The following is a 20063-nucleotide window of genomic DNA, read 5'->3' on the forward strand; positions in this document are numbered from 1 at the left end:
TAGAACTGTGCACTGCTTTCTCTGCATACAAAATTGGTCAAGACACAGAAACACTCAACTTGTTCCTTCCTCTGATGCATTTTTATCCCCAGTGGTGCTGAGTCAGAGGAAGGAACAAATAGAGTGTCTCTGTGCCATTTGCACAGTTACTGTAAGTTTCTTATACGGTGAAATAATTAATGTGTGTCTGTACATTTATGCTTTTGTTCCTACTGCAAAGGTGATGCGACAGAACCCAAAGTTCTGACGGCATCTACAGTTGGATTGTGGCACAGGACCTCAGAGTGGTGTTAAGGATTGTTGAGGAAGAAATAATTCCCTTAATTTTAAATGTCTGCAAGCATGTACTAAAAAGAACTTAACAAACATGAACCTGTTAAATAACTAATCATGACACCAATGAAGTGATACACCCCTAAACTGGAGTTACTCTGAATGATTGGATATTATATTGCATTTGTTCACTAAAATTTATTTGAATGTATTTTTATTGAAAACATGGGTCTGAAAAACAATTTCTAAAAATACCATGCAACGTAAACAATTGCAACTACTGTCATTTTATTCTACGCGGCCTTTACTTTCAGTAATTATATATTGTGTTGGGGGTAATTTTCAAAAAAATGCAGATCTCTACATGTGTAAATAATCGTGTGAAAAATAGAAATATTGGTCTCTCTCTTTTATCTTATTTTCTTAGAAAAAATTTATATGTGTGACCTATATGCATGTTATCCATGATATGGTGTGTGTCAGTAGTATCTCAAAATGACCAGCTATTACAAAGAGCATAAAGTCAAGTAATATGGCTGCAATGAAAAATGTACTAGACAACATACCGTTTTGTTATAAGAAAATCAAAAACTAGAAAAGCCCTGCACAAAATAATCCCAGAGGTTTGGGGCCCTTACTATATTTGCATTAAGCATTCATCAGCATTAATGTGAATATTTTGCCTATACTTACATCCATCCTGCATCAGGAACACGCCAGCTGTTTCCAAAGTCATTGGATGTGGGTGCAAGCACACCTTCAGGTGTAAGGAAATCATCTTGTTGGTTACCATTATACGTGCCACAGAGGCCACACAGTTTTCCTTTAAAGTTCTCATTAACTTTAACAAACAGTTCATGGTCACCATTAAATTTAACTTCAAGACCAAAGTCAGTTTGTAGAACAACAAATGCACCACTTAAACCTATTGAGATGCCAGGTGCTGGGGTAGTAGGCAATGGGACAACAAGTCCATTAATCTAAAAATAAAAGAAACATGAATTTATATTTATAAATATATTAAATATGAATTTGTAGGCAGAGAGGATCAGCATACATTTGTTACAGTGTGTCATTTAGACATTTTACCTCCACCACTTTGTTTTTCCCCAGAATGATGTTAAGGTCATTGAAGCTGACTGCAACTGAGTTTATAGCTGTCCAGGTTAAGCTTCCTCTATGCTCATTTCTTGTAGTGATTGAGAAGTACACACTTGTGTTTGCACAGGTCTCCACGACTGTATAATTACAGGATCCTTGGAAATGGTATAACTTGCCATCAAAAGTTATGTAGTGTGGATCACCATAGATATGGCAGATGGAGGTATCAGCGGGGAAACAAGCCTTAATTCCATTTTGTACTTTGCACACCTCATCAGGGGCGCACGTCTGAGTAGTACAGCTCACATGATTGTTTCCTTCACATGTACACTGACTTTCACAGTCACCCTTCAAGAATATTTCATTTTTCTGCAAAAATAAGATGCAATAATCCATAATATGTTAATACGCCTTATTCTACCCAAGTGTAAAAAAAAGTAGATTGCTGCAGTAATCATATTATTAAATAATTGAATCCCTTTACAACAGAAATTAGCTTAAGAACTTTTATTTAAAAATAATGTGAACATACCCTTTACATTTGTCTATTGTTTTCTAAGGTTGCAAGTAAAAACTCTGGTGTGATTGATGATTGGTTATTACACAATACCTATTTTTTGCAAAATACACCCTACCCTAATAAATATGCTCATCGTCTTGTAATCAAGAATGTTTAATACTCTTCTACTTTTCAAATACCGATATACCATGTACATTTTAAATTACTATATCATTAAAGTGGATGTACACCTGATTCATGAAATTTGAGCTGGGCACATATATCTGCAACGTTTTTTTATCTCTCTTCAAAGCTTTAAGTCCTGTGGCTTTTTCCTGCTCCGTTCTTCTGTTATCAGCATAATTCTGTCAACTGTGATAAAACCAAGCTGAATTTTGTGTCAGGGTGGGTGCTACAGTATAAATAGATAAGCAGAGCGCTGGTCTATCCACAGCACAGCAAATCTCTGCCTATGTGGAGTGGGGGTGTGTTTCTTTCCTCCAATTAGCTGTCTCACAGTGTATGCCAAGAATCCACACACATAGGTGAATCAGGAAGAGAACATTCTAACAGGACGTGCACTTTCTAAACAGTATATAAAGCTGAAGACAGCAGATATACATGTAAAACTTATGTAGGAGGATTTGTTTAACCACTACAGTCCCAAGCCTATTTCTGAGATTTGGTGTTTACAAGTTAAAACAATATTTTTTGCTAGAAAATTACGTAGAACACCTAAACATTATATATTTATTTTTCCTAACACCCCAGAGAATAAAATAGCGGTCATTGCAATACTTTTTGTCACACCGTATTTGCGCAGCGGTCTTACAGGCACACTTTTTTTGGAAGAAATACACTATTTTGAATAAAAAAATAATACAAGAGTAAATGTAGCCTATTTTTTTTACATATTGTGAAAGATAATGTTAAGCCGAGTAAATTGATACCCAACATGTCACGCTTCATGCCCGCTCGTGGAATGGCGACAAACTTTTACCCTTTAAAATCTCCATAGGTGACGTTTAAAAAATTCTACAGGTTGCATGTTTTGAGTTACAGATGAGGTCTAGGGCTAGAATTATTGCTCTCGCTCTAACGATCATGGCAATATCTCACATGTGTGGTTTGAACACCGCTTTCATATGCGGGCATTACTCACGTATGCGTTTGCTTCTGTACGCGAGCTGCACGTGAGCTCGGTGGGACGGCCGCATTTACATTTTTTTTTTATTATTATTTATATTACCTTTTTTGAATTTTTTTCACTGTTCTTAAAAAAAAAAGTGTCACTTTTATTCCTATTACAAGGAATATCAACATCCCTTGTAACAGAAAAAATCATGACAGGTCCTCTTAAATATGAGAACTGAGGTCAAAAAGACCTCATATCTCATATTTACACTAGAATGCAAAAAAAAAAAAAAATGTAATAAAAAATTGTCATTAGAAAAAAAGAAATACAATAGCCCTTTAAGAGCTTTTGACGTCGCTTGCTCCCTGCAATGAAAGTGCCGATAAAAGTGATCTCGCAGCGAATCCGCCGCAGAAATTTTATCTGAAAAAGAACCGCCGGCTCTTGAAGAGGATACCGGGGTTATGGTAGCTAGTTGCTACCATAACAACGGTATTCCTCTTCAAAGACAGGACGTATAAAATCGTCCGGCGGGAAGAAAGTGGTTAATCTCTGCGTATCATCTAAAGCTGTTCACTTCACTGGGTATATGTGAGGGTTTACCTGTCAATATCTGAGAAATGGCACAGCACTGACCTACATAGGCATATACATTTTACATTTGCAATAGTGTATTTGGATATTGCAAATTGTTTAGAATGATCACCAAATAAAAATAAAAATGACATTAAAAGATAACATCACTTACCTGATAATACATGCCATCATAAAAGCATCCACATTCACTGACAGCAACACAAGTGTGACCACTGAGCACAAAGCCATTATCACATTCACAAGCATCAGTACAAGGCCTGTTGCAGTTGTTTGGAGCATTCTGGTCTGTGCATGTCGCTGGGCAAGCACTAGCACATGCATTGTAGTGACTATTGGCAGGACATGGAATGGCTGAAAAAAGGAACAAAATCCATTTAGTATCAGAGTTAATAAAGTTAAAGGAAATTCATCTTTATAAATTGTACACCGAGATACATTTTTGTTTTAATCTTAACTAAATATATGTGTGGTTTAACATAACTTTTTACACGAATGTATATGGTATAATGCTTGAAAACTCCTCAAAGTATTAAGATTTTTTTTTTTTTTAAACTAAAGAACACTTACGGCAGAAAGTAGAGTTTCTCCAGGTAATGGTGACTCCTGCTCTTTGACAGGCATCTGCATAAGCTTCCAATGCTTTACATAAAGTGCCAACACCAAGAGCACACAGATCATATATACAGCTGTCCAGGAAGCGGTCTGGGTTGATCACTGAATGACAAGCCTTAAAGGGACCTTCTTTACTGTTTAACAAACCGCAGAACCCATCGCCTGAATAGAGTTCCTCTGTCTCTGGAGGACATGGTGTTGGAGGTGGAGGAGGAATTGTGTCACATAACGGATCATCCACCTGCCAGCTGTCTCCCAGTTGATTGGAGTTCTGGGCTAACTCTCCATTGGGCATCAAATAATCATCATGTTGGATGCCATTTAAGTTGCCACACATTCCACAGGTTTGATTGAAATATGTAGTCGGGACTTTAACATCCACTGTATGGTCAGTGTCATAAGACACGGTGAGAAGGAAATCAGTCTCCAGAATAACATATCGACCACTTTGTTTCACTGTCAGAGATCCATTTGCTAAGATGACCGGAAGATTTGTCCAGATACCATCCACCTCAAAATGAAAAATATTTGTTAGATCTTAAGCAACAATTGATTCTTTTAATATTATGAAAGATTACAGAATGATCTAAGAAACTTACCAAAACACGACTTGGCTCATCTTTAACTATGGTTATTTTATGATCATAAACTTCAACTAACACGTTCTGTATCCATGACACTGTTGGATTCCCATGTCGATGCTCATTCTTTCCTTCAATGTTGAAATATGGCAAAGACGTGACATTGGTGCAAAGCTTTGAGAGAGTATAGGTACAAATTCCCATAAAATGATGAGTTTCCTTATCAAAAGTGTTGTAATGAGGATCTCCATATATAACACAGTTACCAAATGTGAGATCATAGCAGCCAGGAACTCCATCTTTTATGCCACAGTATTTTCCAGGTGGACAAGAAGCAGAATTGCAGACTAAACTACCACCAGCAGAGGGACAACTGCATTTAGTGGAGCAGGTATCATCAGTCCAGAACTCCGAGCCTACAGGGTAATGTTTATCATCTTGCCAACATCCACACTGACTACTTGGCACACACTTGTTATCATAAAGGACATATCCCGGGTCACAAACACACCCTTCTGTGCAAGGAAGATTGCAGGTGGATGGTGATCCTGGATTGGCACAAGTAGCTGGGCAAGCTGTTCCACATTGCTCATAGTGACTGTTTGGAGGGCAATCCAAAGCTGTAAAATATAACATAGTATATTTAGTTCTAATACCCAAAATATGCTTACAGTCTTACAGAGATATTTATTAAGAGTAAATAACCACAAGTGGAATTTTGTTGAATATACAATATAACAGTAAAAAAGACAGCAACCCATTAATTTAAATCAGATATTTTATACTGAACAGTGAAAGTACTGCTACACATTATAAATAGAAACACAGACCTCCACACAGAAAAAAACATGTAATACACCTAGATAGAAAGTTTTAAGGTGGCAATGCTTAATAGAGGGATCAGATTCAAATAAAGATAAACAGCCCAATAAAAGAATAAGGAAGTTGAAAACATTATAACAACTAAGCTGAGCAATACATTTGGGAGACAACAAAAAGATAAATGCTAAAATAATTTCCTTTAAAACTGCAATTTTCAGAGCAACTACCACATTTACACTTACGACAAAAGGTTGCATTTCTCCACGGCAGTACTATGGCTCCTGCCTCGTGACAGGCGTCTGCGTAGGCCTGAAGATGATTGCACAGGATATTAGGGTCTAGATGAAGCTCACACATGTCATTGAAACAGTTAAGAAAGTACTTTTGGCGATCCACAGTGGTGTGGCAGTGCTGGAAAACACCATCAAAAGAGAGCATCTTGGCACAAGAGTCTTCACTTTGAATTATATCTATTTCTTCTTCTGTGCAGATAGGATCAACTTTAATGGCTGGTGCACAGCTGGAATGAATGTCAAAGAGTTTGTTATTTGCAATTTAAAAATCTTTGAGCAGTATTACTCTCTTAAAAAAAGTTGATTTGTTATAAGCACCATATATTTTGTTGTTCCTGGCTCTGATCTTTCATACTGCTTGACAGAAAGTTGTAAAGAAGTTTTTAAAAACTACTGTAGTCTCATTTCCATTTTTAATAATGTGTTCTGTTTTAAAGGGGACTAAGTAAATGTAGTACGTTGTCCCACCTTCCTACATGCTGCCTGAGACTACACAAAAGAAGAAAAAAAGACCAAAACCAATTTCAATAACTGGAACCCTCAGTAGAAAGATACTAAATGCCAAATCTTTATCAATTAATACCGTTACTAGGCTAACACAGGAAAATATTTGAGCAAAAATAATAAAGCAATATTAAAGTCTTGTTTTTTTTTCTCTTTAAAATAACAAACATGTTACCCTTACCTGCTCTGTGCAATGGTTTTGCGCAGAGCAGCCCTGATCCACGGCGGCACTCCTGATCCCTACCTTCTGCCGGGTGCCCCCACAGCAAGCAGCTTTCTCTGGGGGCACCCAAGCAGGCGCGCTCCTGAGCCGTGGCTCTGTGTGTCCATTCACACATGGAGCTGCGGCTTGGGCTTGCCCCCTTTGATTGGCTCACTGACTGTGATTGACAGCGGCAGGAGACAGTGGCTCCTACTGCTGCCAAAAGCCAATAAGTGTGAGTCCCCAGAGAACCAAGGTTCTCGTGGACATTCCTGGATTGAGAGGGGGCTCAGGTAAGTACAGTATTAGGGGGGCTGCTGCACAAAGAAGTTTTTTTACCTTGATGCATAGAATGCATCACGGTAAAAAAAATCTTGTGCCTTTACAACCACTTTAAGAAGAAAAACGTGTTTAATCTCAGAACAACCAGCAGTTTTATAACAAATCATTTTTGTACGTAAAAGCTACATATAGAAGCATACCTAATCCTAAAAAAAAGCCTTATATCAAGGATCACAAAAGTGCTGAAAACACTATGTTCTCTGTCCTTGTGTATGTATAACCAAACATTTTATTTCCCAATTTTGATAGAGTAGAGAATTATTAGGAATTTTCATTAATGTCTGAAACCCTGCTAAGTAGATTCATCCTCTCTATTAGCCCTGGTGACCATTGTCACTAATAAAAGTGATGGGAAATCCAACCTTTTACCTGTCACAAAACAAGAGGTAATGAAAAATCTACCGGAGACTGTTCCAGTGACAATGGTCTAAGAGGGGCACTATTCTCAATTTGTAGAGCCTTCCTCTCAGGAAATGAAGGGGAAAGGAACTTCCCTACTCTATCAAAAATGTTCAAAACAATATTGGTTATACATACACTATAGGGATGAATTATTCCACATTGCCTGCAGCTACAGAACACAATGAGGGCCTACTTGAAATCAAATTTCTTAAGTGTGTAAATATTTGAATGTCTATAGCAGGGATAGGCAATTAGCGGACCTCCAGCTGTTGCAAAACTACAAGTCCCATGAGGCATAGCAAGACTCTCACAGCCACAAGCATTACAACCAGAGGCATAGGCATGATGGGACTTGTAGTTTTGAAACAGCTGGAGGTCCGCTAATTGCATATCCCTGGTCTATAGCATGGCCACAGTTCTATTACAAGATTTATTTTTTCTATATAAATTTTCATCTGAATTCTGTTTTCCCTATATTTTAATACAATAGTGCCCTTTTGTCTTCATTGCTCCTTTACTTCAGTGGTAGAAATGTCAGTGTTGCGTGTTATTCTGGTACAGCAATCTGGCCATGCCAATATAATAGAAACTGATTTGAGTACCTTGGGGTAGAAAGGCTTGTGCTACATAATCTAAAATATTATTTTTTTGCTTCTGATTAAGAATGTAAGGTTACAAATTTCTAACTATTGTTAATCATGTTAATAAAGAAACCAATTGGTCTGTACAAAATACAATAAAAATGCATCATGCCCCTTCCGTGTAGAAGCATACCAATATGTATTCCAAGGCTAATAGCTTGAAGGCATAGAGGTTTGGGCACTGCCACAGAGGACATGTACCAGTGCAATATATATATATATATATATATATATAAAAAATACCAGACAGTTGTAAGAGTGTCTTTTCATCCAGCTTTGAGTGCATAAAATATATAAATCCGTTATATAAAATGTTCAAGGAATGCCTTAAAGTCTCAGTGACAGGGTACACTAGCAGCACAAAAGATCAAGGTGTCTTTAGAATGTTGTTCTTACCTTGTATCATTGGTGACTTGCCAGCTGTTGCCATAGCTTGATGAATCGGTCTCTTGCCCTCCATCAGGATTGAGGTTATCATCACTCTTATTTCCATTATAATTGCCACATACTCCACATACTTTGTTTTCAAAGATTTTGGAAAGAGTCACTTCAACTCTGTGATCTCCATCATATTTGACTCTTAGTCCAAAGGCAGCTGTTACTTGGACATATTGACCACTCAGTCCAATATAAACATCTGGAGATAAGCTCACTGGAAGCTGCTGCACCAGTTCATCCACCTAACACATAACAACACAATATACAAATAAAATGCTCAGTGACTTAAAAAAAAAATAATACAGCAGGAACAGTTGCTATACAAGTCATATTGTAATTGAATGTTATTAAACATTACTTTTCTATTTAAATCTGCAGCTCTGTAATTTTCTGTAAAATGCAATGCAATATGGCTACCTGGAGATGCTCTGTACACAGATGGTATACAGAATGTCCCCCAGAAATGTAATTTCCTGCTTGTGTGATTGGCTAACTGATTCTCCTAGATGTCTGCACTAAAATACTAATCAGATTTTGAGTATCCCCTGCAACAAAAATGTCAGGGACATCTAAAGAGATGCAGACCCTGCCACTTACCTCGATAGAACCCTGCAAGTGCAGCAGATGCTCGATAATTATAAAATCACTCCCAGTCCTTTTGAACATGGACTGAGACAAAAAGATATTTCTTCAGAATAACAAAAGGTAGGAATCTGCAACAATGTTGGTTTTGTTTTTCTCAACAAAAGTGTTACTTTTACATTCAGAAAAAAAAATGAGAATTGTTTACATATTTAAAAAAAAATCTAAATCATTTTATTGTAAACATTCTTTTGGCTCTTAGATCGGTGGGAGCGCCACACCAATGGTTGTGGAGTCCAGAAAAATTTAGGCGGTTACAGCAATCTTGTTACAGTGGTCGCAGCAAGCCCCCTTCAGTGGGGTATTAAATGCTGTATAAGGCTGGATGGATTGAGAACTTGGAGGGTATGGGAAATATTATGCCTATTAGCTAGACTAACATAATTGCTGTATGTCTTAAAGCAGAATTATAGACAATGGGGTGAGAGGGTTTGGTTTGAGTTGGAGAAGTTGAATCCTGCTTAAAATCTGTGACCCCAAAGTTAGCAATATACCCAACTGAACTCTATAGAAGGTGAATCTTTTTCATTTGTTGTAGTTATTTTCAATGCTAAACAACTAAAGGCCATGGAGAGCTGGGTACTGCCATAGAGGACATGTACAAATGCAATAATAATAATAATAATAATAAAAATACCATACAGAGGGAAGAGGGGCTTTTTGTATTTGACTTTGAGGGTATTATTGAAAATATGCAAATTCCTTAGATAACGTACTTGGAAAATGCCTTAAAGTGACAGTGTAAATTGGCAGCACATATTTGGCTGAGGAACAGATTTTAATTTTTTTATTTTACACTGAGCTTGGCTTACATAACCCCAATATAATTCATGCAGTTTAGATTTTTGTAATAAAAAGAAAAATAGGGGTGTGGGGTTTAATATTATAACCAGGCCCATATCAAGCATGACCTCTTCCCTACTTCCAGTGCTCCAAGAAAAAGATGGGGAAATGGGAAGGGGGGATCTAATGTGGCGTCCAGATATTGGTCCCCCTCCCAAGGGAATGAGTACATTAGTAACCCTAACCCATTCCCACAAAGATTAGAAAATAAATTAAGGCATCATCTGAAAATGAAATTTCACTGAAATAAAACACAGACATAAATACAGAAACAAATACATTTTGGCATATTTACATTCATGTCCCTAATAAAATCCACTTCAACCACATTGTAATTTATATCAATCACAGTGTTCAGCGATGTAATTCTTTTTTCACAGTAGTCCATCACCCGGAAATGTTTACATGTAGTAAAGTGGCAGGTCCCTCAACTGTACTAATGTAAACAGGCAGCCAAGAGTCTTGGGTGATGTCATTGATCAAATTTGGTCATTGGAAGAATTTTAAGTATCAATGTTAGGCCTAAATTTGCCAGAGATAAAGGGCACGGGTAGTAATTTTGCTACAACAATTAACTTACTGCAGAGAATACAGTAGTGTAAAACTGAAATGTAAAACTGTCCAGAAGCAGGACTGTTTAGACCATGGTTAATAAAGAGGTGTATGCCTAACGTTTATTTTAAGTGTGAAGATGAGTGATGTATTGTGATATAACATAAGGTAGTTTCGGTGGACACTATTCTTGCATTTAGTTTCAATTTTCTTTCACACAATGCAGCAGCATGCTGCAAATAAAATGATTGAAAGCATGTGAATGCTTTCAGCACCCCACAATTGAATGAAAATTAAAAAGGCCCTATCAACATAAAATAAAAATCAAGAAACCCCCAAAAGAAAACTCCAAACTTCCATTTTTAATAAGCACACAAAAGCAAATACAAAGAAAAAAACCGACAAACTGTTGATAAATAACTAGCAACCAAGTCGATTTGTGTGTAGAGTGGTTAGGAGAGGATGAAGTACAAGTACAAAAAGAAAAGTGTGAAAAAAAAGGAGGAGAAAAGAATAGGGGTAAGATATTCATTGTTCATCTAAATCAGATTACCTAGAGCAGTGTTTCCCAACTCCAGTCCTCAAGGCACACCAACAGGTCATGTTTTCAGGATTTCCCGTAGATGAAACGGCTGTGGTAATTACTATAGCAGTGAAACTGATCAAATCACCTGTGCAAAATAATGGAAAGGCTGAAAACATGACCTGTTGGTGTGCCTTGAGGACTGGAGTTGGGAAACACTGACCTAGAGTAACTTCAAGGATCTTGTAGAGAAAAAATATTACAAAATATTTGGCCACATTAGTTTACCAGGATTGTGAACCTAAGACTTGCTGGGTTCACCTTGAATGCATGGTAGACCCTCAATCCAAAGCTCATCCTTGATAGGCAAGCAGATAAATAAATGGTTGAAATACATATGTGTGAAGAAAGATGTGGATGCTCAGCTTACCTTTACAAGCTTTTGTTTTTGCAGACTTATTTTGTAACTGTGAACATATACTGTGACTTCTTTCACATATGACACACGTGTGTTTCCACCTCGGTATTCATGTCCGACTTCCACATTGAAATATGGTAAGCTGCTGTTGACCTCACAGAGCTTTGTAAGTGTGTAAGTACAATTCCCCATGAATGTATGGGGATAGTTATCAAATGTAACGTAATGTGGGTCACCGTATCCACTGCAAGATCCTCCTGCATAAAAAAAAAAGTATGTAGTAAATACTGTACTGTATATGTTAAAGGGATTTGCCCTATACGTGATGATTGAAACAAACACAAGGTCATTTTAAAAGGCGTGGGAACTGTTCACTCAGCACAGAATAGTTATTGAGGTTAATAAAAAAAAGTGAAGCTGTATCCATTTAAATGAATCAAAAAATCTGGTATCGATTTCTCTTGCACATGAAGGGAATTCACTGGTTCACCCTATTTACAAACATTCATTCTGCAGTGTGAATTCACATGCACTTTGAAAGGAGAATCCTCTCTTCTCCTTTAGTAAATCCATGTTTATGTCTTTAAGCAAAATTATGGAACTGTAATAATGATATAACTACTTTTTTATTTCAATTAAATTACATCAGAACATTGGAATAATAAAGAAAAGAGGAAAAAATTACCTGATATATCAGGAGGAGATGTTGGGATTGTAGAGGGTAGAGAGCTTGGATTTATTGTTGAAGGAGGAGCCTCAGTTGTTATATCTATAAAAAAAATGTAATTGATTTTAATGTAAAAAAAAAAGTCAAATTGCCTTAGAATAATGTAAAAGAAAAATAATTTTCACTAGTATTTGCTTTTTGAATTTCTTGATAAATATGAAAGATCTGTCAATTACAATATAGTAGTTGAGGGGTACAAATATGTTATAATTGTAAGGGATTTAGTTAAATTTGAAGGGTCAGTTCATAACACATAGCCCAGTGTGTTTTTTTTTCTGCATCATAAACGCATATGGTTTCCAATGGCATATTTCACACTAGTGTGGTCAGTTCCAGGGCGTTCCAGTTCCAGAAAAAAAGTAGAACATGCTGCATTTTTCCTGCACTGGACTGTACTGTGGTAAAACGTATCTCAAATGCACTGGAATGCACTGGAAAGCATCAAAAATAATTGAAAAACGCACCAGATCCTAGTACAGTGAAAAAAAATAAGAAATCATCTAGAATGCATCCAGGAAATGCATAAAAAATGTGCCGGAACAGGTAAAAAAAGCGTTAAAAATGTGCATGCAGAAATGCAGCTGGAATGGATCTGGAGTGCGTTTTTGTGGTGTGAACCGGCCCAAAATCACTATATGGGCTGGTTCACCCCACAAAAATGCACTCCAGATCCATTCCGGAATGCGTTTCTGCACAATTTTAACATGTTTTTGACTCATTCCAGTGTGTTTTCGGATGCATTCCAGATGCTTTATTTCTTCTCTATTCCTTTTTTTTTTTTCACTGGACTGGGGTCCAGTGCATTCCGGTGCACTTTTGATGCGTTTTACTGTGTTCCAGTACAGTCCAGTACAGGAAAAAGGCAGCATGTTTTACTTTTTTTCTGGAACTGACCGCACTGGTGTGAGCTATGCCCTTGGAAACCATATAACACACTTAGCACGTATTTTCAATTCATATAAAAAAAATGCACTGGACTGCATGTGATGTGAACTGGCCCTTAAGGATTTTGTTTTATCACATTTTCTAGTTAAATGGAAGTAGTACATGTTGAAAGAAAAGTCACTTTACTACAGACCATCTGTTTAAATGCTAACTGGTAGTTTATGAAACACAGTAAATTCATACCACAAGGTCCATTCTTCACTCCGATGTTATCAATTGCTATATCTCCATATTCTGTTAGCCCTCGAATAGCTTCAAAAATTACCTGTTAGAAGAACAGGCAAAATGTCAGGGAGAGACATGCATACTGTCAAATGAACAGTTAGAATAATGTTAGCTACCGTTGCTGATACTTTTCTGAAAATGCTAGTTGCTTGATGTCATGATGATGTTAAGTCTTTAATACTTTCTGATTTACCGACCAGTTGAAGTATAGAGATAGGTAATTCCAATTTGTATATCTGTTGCGTGTTTTCTGAGACTAGAATCACTGAAGCAAAACTTAGCCAGGTGACTAGCATTTTTTCAGGAGACCAGCAGTGGTAGGCAGAGGTGTATTTAGGTTTTGTGCTGCCCTAGGCCTGACTAAACTCATGCGCCCCCTAATTTAAATATGACCCACCCCTTCCTGTTTAATCTGTAAACCACACCCCTTCCACTTTAGGCTCCACATTTTCCTGTTAGAGCTCCGCCTCTGGTATGACATGCACTCGGTCTGGCCAATCACCGGCCGTTTAATGCGGGCGTCAGTCGCTCCCTCCCCCTGGCCAAGTACGCCCCATGTATGTTGCTAGCGCAAGTGCCACGCTACAGGCCACCGCGCCAGGGGCTAAATTTATGAGGGAACCGGAAGACGGCCGCGGGAGCCGATTAAATAAAAGGACGGATCAGGGGTCTTTTTTTTTCGTTCGGGGGGCGGCTTTGGTGCCCGTACTGCCCCTCGCAAAGTGCCGCCCTAGGCCTTGTCGGCCTAGGCCAAGATACATCCCTGGTGGTAGGCCCCATCTTTCTTTTGTAACATGTGTGCTTTTTTCCCCCAGTAAGGTGTGGGTACTGTACCATGCTCATTTATGTTTGAGCTTTAACTCAAATTATAATTGATATTAAAATATGCTGTAACTGTCTACATGTTTAAACACTTCAGCCCCAGAAGAACTGGCTGCTCAATGACTGGGCAATTTTTTTGCGATATGGCACTGTGTTGCTTTAACTGACAATTGTGCGGTCTTGCGATGCTGTACCCAAACAAGATTGAAGTCCTTTTTTTCCCAGGACATGCACAGGGAAAGAAAGAGATGCATGGGTTAATATACAGGTCACATACAGAGGAAGATGTGTAGGAGAAGAGGAGAGGAGACACATGAGGATCATATGTGTTGGAGAGGGTGTGAAAGGGTTACAAAACAAATCTCACAGTCACTGAGAATTAATGAATTGTTTTGATGCTGCTGCTGCTGCTACAGGTCCATTTACTAATTTCTCATCAATTTTCTCTACTTCTTCTGCTGTAAATGAAAGGGGGGATCAACAATGTAAAAAGTAGTGTGTTTATGTTAGGTCATCTGATGGTATAGAGCCGTTAAGATTGGCTCTGTACATGTACACTGTGTCTGTGAACCAAGTGTTCCAAGCCATTAATAGGTGCAACAGCTGCAAATAGGTGTTTTCCCCAGTGTCATTTTTTGAAAAGCACTGGTGAATAAAACAGTCCGCCACTCTGCTATTTATAAATATACAGTAGTAATGTAATGGTTAAGGGAATTATAACATAGTGTTTAGGCTGGCCATGCATATTGTGATCTGAATATACAACAATGTAAGATAAGAGCATGCCAGGCTACATACAAAATGTGCAGGTAGATCATTCCTCACATTACTTGATAAATTCAAATGACAGATGGTATAGAGATTGTACAATCAGATTGTGCTATGTAGGGTCAACAAACATATAACTGAAAAATAAAAGAAATATAGACTGTAACTGTCCTTTGATCTTCTTTAGTAAAATCCATGATCATATGAAAAGGTAATAATGATAAACTAACTATATGAATGCTGAGGCATCATTGGCTTACCATGGTTAGGCAGGATAGAAATTAGCAATGAAATAATAAGAGCCCAAAATAATTGGTTGATTAATCGCACATTTTGATAAATTTACTGTATGTCCATTTCTTATTCTTTATCATCTATTTATTTTACTTAATAATATTATGTTATTTTAGTGTTATAATCTAACCACTTCAGCTCTGGAAGGTTTTACCACCTTCATGACCAGACCATGTTTGCTTTTTAGCACTGTGCTACCTTAACTGGTAATTGCGCGGTCATGCAACGCTGTACCCAAACAAAATGTTTATGATCACCGCTGGATTTGTTATTTTTTATTATATAGATGAATTAAAGATTGAACATTTTGAAAAAATATATTTTTTTACTTTCTGCTATAAAAAATATCCAATGAAAAAAATGTAAAAATCGAGTTTCTTCAAAACATTAAAGCGGAGTTCCACCCAAAAATTGAACTTCCTCTTGAAGTGAAAGTGACCCCCTGGGGGGGGGAGCGAAAACCCTGTTTTTAGAGGGTTTCAGCTCCTACTTCCTCCCTGGGCACCGCGGCGCCAGAAGGAAGGTTTACTGCCCACAGTAGTGATTCTGGCGCCGCGGAGAGGAGGGGGAGATGAGCGGGGCTTTGTTCTCCCCGCATCCCTGGACCTGGGACAGGTGAGTGTCCGATTATTAAAAGTCAGCAGCTGCAGTATTTGTAGCTGCTGACTTGTAATATTTATTTTTTAGTAGGAACTCCGCTTTAAGGCTAAAATCTTGGCTAATTTGAGTTTCACTATTTTGAGAATAGTGCTCATTAATCTCTCCTTTTAAGTTGACTGTGGGGAAATCGTGTAGGAGGACAGAAAATAATAAAACTATCTGTCCTGCCAAACACATTTGGCATGTAATTTTTTTTTTTGGGGGGGGAGTGGGGGCTTCAGTAGGAGTGGGACTTCCTGTCCCACTTCCTCCTTCCGCCCAGGGACCACTTAGGCGATACGTCATATGGCCTACGGCGGCCCCTCCCTGTAGGCGATCGTCTGACCACTCACAGAGCGCAGCGCCGCGTGTGCATGCGCAGTGAGTGCCTGGCCGTGAAGCCGAAAACTGTCACGACCGGGTGCCCACAGTTAGAATGGAGTTGCCGGCGGAGAGGGGGGGAGAGGAGCGGAGCTCCGGGCGGTGCGTCGCTGTACAGTGAAGCGGGTAAGTGTATGTTTATTAAAAGCCAGCAGCTATGCTTTTTGTAGCTGCTGACTTTTAATAAACATAAAAAAAACTCTGCTTTAAATGTGTGCCAAACAAGTGTAATGTGCTACTTTTTACAAAAAATCTCTGCTGCTTTGCAGGGAGAAGAAACAAAGAGATTGTTCAGTCTGTACAGAGCCCTGTGTGGTTTGTCAACACAGGACTCTAGGCTGTGATTGGACATAGCCGATCAGCAAACACTGGCCATCATTAGCTGGTACCTGCCGACAAAACCCTGCTGTGTTTAATCACAGTTCCCTGTACCCTGGTACATTACTGTGCCTGTAGAAGCCGCCCATCTGCAATACAGTCCTGGAGGACTAAACAGGGCCAATTTTTAGCTTTGGATAAAGTCAAGAATTGCTATTCAGATTTTCATTGCTATCTGTAATACAATTAAGATTTGTTGTTCCTTTCTGGGTGATCACCTCAACTGGGATGCAAACAGCAATAAAACTCTGACAACGTTTCTAACCATTGCCCTCACTTAGTGAAGCTTAAAAAAAAAAATTGTTCCCCACTGTTTCAGATTTTAAGAGAGACAGTTTATTTTTCCACAGTCAAATTGAAATAAAAATGTAACTTTAGAGAAGTAAAATTGTTTACCTGAATAGAGTTCTGTCTTGGTGATAGAAATGTCACTGAGCCATAAAGCCAATCTGGACCTTGTAGTCCTGTCCTTTGCCAAACCACATGTGTGCCTGTGTCATCTTTAACTAGAACTTTTAACTGATGTTCAGTTTCTGTTCCACTCATGTGATACCAAAAATCTATACATACATCACTATGGATGGACAGGATTGTGCTGTCAAGCCTTTGATTGTCCCCTGGGATGAGATTAGTTGCCTCTTGATAGACATAATAACCAACTTAAAGAAAAGAAAAGAGTTATTAGCACGATAAATTGTATATATTATTGCCTATATTATTTGAAGTAATATTTGTAACTATATATCACTTTAAATTGGCATGGTTTCCTTTTAAAAATTATCAAAATTTCTCAAAAATTCAGGAGCCCTCCCAAAACTGTGATAAGATATAGAAACTCATTAACCTTTTACCAATAAACTACATGAGATGTAACAAAATCTTGGCTAATTTGAGTTTCACTCAATCTCTCCTAAAAACAATAAACAATAGAAAACAATAAAACTATCTGTCCTGCCAAACATTTTTAAAGGACAAGTAGGGCCAAAGCTCATCTGACCCTATTTATCCTGTGGATCACAGGAGTGCACTTAGTTCTGAACTCCTGTGAGCCTGCTAAAATCTGCTGTCGGTTGATGTCACTTAGCCTGTTCAGGCTCTGGAGGGATCCCAACTTTAATGTCTAGATCAGGGGTCTCAAACTGGCAGCCCTCCAGCTGTTGAAAAACTACAAATCTCATCATGCCTCTGCCTGTGGAAGTCATGCTTGTAACTGTGAGCCTTGCAATGCCTCATGGGACTTGTAGTTTCACAGCAGCTGGAGGGCCTCAATTTGAGACCCCGTGTCTTGATCCACCCAAATGCCTTTGACTGGCAGATGGATCAGCCTCCCAGTGTGCTGCTGAGAGACTGAGACAGCCGCTCACCTGTCCCACAGCCTGGAGCTCCCGTGAGCACTGACAGTCACTGTTCTCTGCACACTGGTGATAGAGAACTGAGCTATCAGTGGTCTTTGATCGTTTGGTTCTCGGTCTTAGAGGCGGTGGGAACAGATGCAGTATTGGACCATTTCATCCACCTACGTTAGCATGATTGTGTGTTTTTTAATCCCACACTTCTCTTTTAAAAGAACGATTGTCATGATATGCTGAATTGATCTTACATCCATCAGGATAGTCCCCATTTGGACCTGTAATTAGTGTTGGCGTTTTCCCTCTTGCTCTGATCCAGTCTGCCTCATCAAGTTCACCATAGCTTTGCTTCCAGTCACAAAATGGCCTAGCATTGTCATTGAAGTTGCAATAACTTATATAATCTGAAAAATAAAGTAAAAGTAAATAATTATTAATTAGTATGAACACGGCACCTGGTCAGCATGCCCTTACTCTCATCGTCATTATACAAAGCATCAACATTTACATTGAAAAAAAAAAATGTTATACCGTACTCAAAACCTGGAGTTCTCCTATAAATTGTACATATTAAACTGCCCACTCATGCAAGCACACAGTTTGCATCCACGCGTATGTCTGTACAAAGTCAAAATAAAGTCAAAATGTGTACTTTAAAGTCTGTGTCTGCACCAACGTTGTTGCCTAGTAGTGCTTTGTTTGTGTTTAGATTTTCCCCTGGCCTTGAATTAATCAATCATAAGGCAGTGGAGACGGCACAGATGTAGAATGACCTTGGTCATTAGTGATTCTGAGCGGCTAAGGGCCAAGGTCATTCTGCATCTGCAATACTGCCACTGCCGAGTGAATGATGGATTTAGCCACGGGGGAAAATATTTTTAAAAAAGAGCTACTAGGCAATGATATAAAACTGTATGCCGTATGGATCTGAATGCAATGTTTTATATACCTGTGTGAATAAGCCCTTACAAAACAAATCCCATTTTTGGTGAGTCTGCTATATGCTGCTTTCAGAAAGGTGATGTCACTGGCGCAAAATGCTTTTAGCTACACTGCTGAATGACCAGCAACCAACTCTTCTTATTGTCAGCCTCATTTGCAAACAGACACCAGAAAATTACAGCCACATACATACACATAAACTAAGGAGCAGAAAGATAAATCAGACTTTGTTGAGGGACACAGCACACTAGGTTCTGTGTTGTCTATGAGGAGTAGAGAATGTTTGAAATTAATGTTCATCTATCTTAGTGAATAATGGGAAGCTTTATTAATAACCCAATAATATTTAAGGGGAAAATGTTTAATTTTGCTTGCATATGCCTGGATAATAGTGATCCCCTTGATGTAGAATTAAAAGCAAAACTTTTCCCCATTGGGGAGATTTACCTAAACTTCTTGTCCCGTATCCAAAACAGAAGAGGAGATGCCTTCAAAGAGAGGGAATCCCTGATTGTCACCAGGGTTAACAGAACATGCGTTCTTTTTGGAAGTTTTTTCCTCTAATCTAGTTGTCGTGACAACCAACAATTTTAGATTTTCTCTCACTTTCACTACAATGATAATGGTAAACATCACAAATTGAGTTGGGGCGAAACACCCCCCCCCCACCGTTTTGTTTGTGCCAGAACTCTCAAACACTGCAAAAGTTCGGACCTGCAAGCTAATATGCAAGCTATTGGGCATTAAAAGGGTATGGGGGCACAGGTACTGCCCCCCTGCCCGAAAGCACCTTGTCCCCATGCTGGTACAAAGGCCTCTTCCCGACAACCCTGGGCTGTGTTTGTGGGGGTCTGTGGGGAGGGAGCTTATCAGAATCTTATCCCTGTCCCCCCGTCCCCATGTGAATGAGTACCTTTACCCATTCACCCAAAAAGTATCAAAAATAAATAAAAACACACACAGTTTTTGACAATTCCTTTATTAAAAAAATAAATACAAATTCCCTCAATGTAGATCTATCATTCTTTTTATTTTTCCGAGCGGTGGCAGTGGCATAGTGATTGATGATGGATCTACATCGGGGGGACATTTATTTTTTTAATAAAGGAATTGCAAAGAGTTTGAGTATAGCCTCAGATTGGTTTAATTAGAAAAAGTAAAATGTACCATCAT

The 20063-nt window shown here is 38.4% G+C and overlaps 1 protein-coding gene across 1 annotated transcript in view; it reads right to left on the reverse strand.

Annotated features, from left to right (window-relative positions):
- The window catches only part of LOC120935683 (IgGFc-binding protein-like), a 193103-nt gene that overhangs the window by 131717 nt on the left and 41323 nt on the right, over positions 1-20063 (reverse strand). The window contains exons 4-15 of the mRNA XM_040347737.1: positions 18200-18352; positions 16996-17258; positions 13276-13357; positions 12106-12189; positions 11433-11677; positions 8401-8684; positions 5863-6140; positions 4817-5418; positions 4173-4728; positions 3757-3956; positions 1363-1743; positions 967-1253 (exon numbers count right to left, since the gene is read on the reverse strand). Coding sequence (XP_040203671.1) covers positions 967-1253; positions 1363-1743; positions 3757-3956; positions 4173-4728; positions 4817-5418; positions 5863-6140; positions 8401-8684; positions 11433-11677; positions 12106-12189; positions 13276-13357; positions 16996-17258; positions 18200-18352 — 3415 coding nt within the window. The remainder of the gene's footprint in view (positions 1-966; positions 1254-1362; positions 1744-3756; positions 3957-4172; positions 4729-4816; positions 5419-5862; positions 6141-8400; positions 8685-11432; positions 11678-12105; positions 12190-13275; positions 13358-16995; positions 17259-18199; positions 18353-20063) is intronic.

The sequence above is a fragment of the Rana temporaria genome, chromosome 4, assembly GCF_905171775.1.
Source record: "Rana temporaria chromosome 4, aRanTem1.1, whole genome shotgun sequence".
In the NCBI taxonomy this organism is placed as follows: Eukaryota; Metazoa; Chordata; class Amphibia; order Anura; family Ranidae; genus Rana; species Rana temporaria.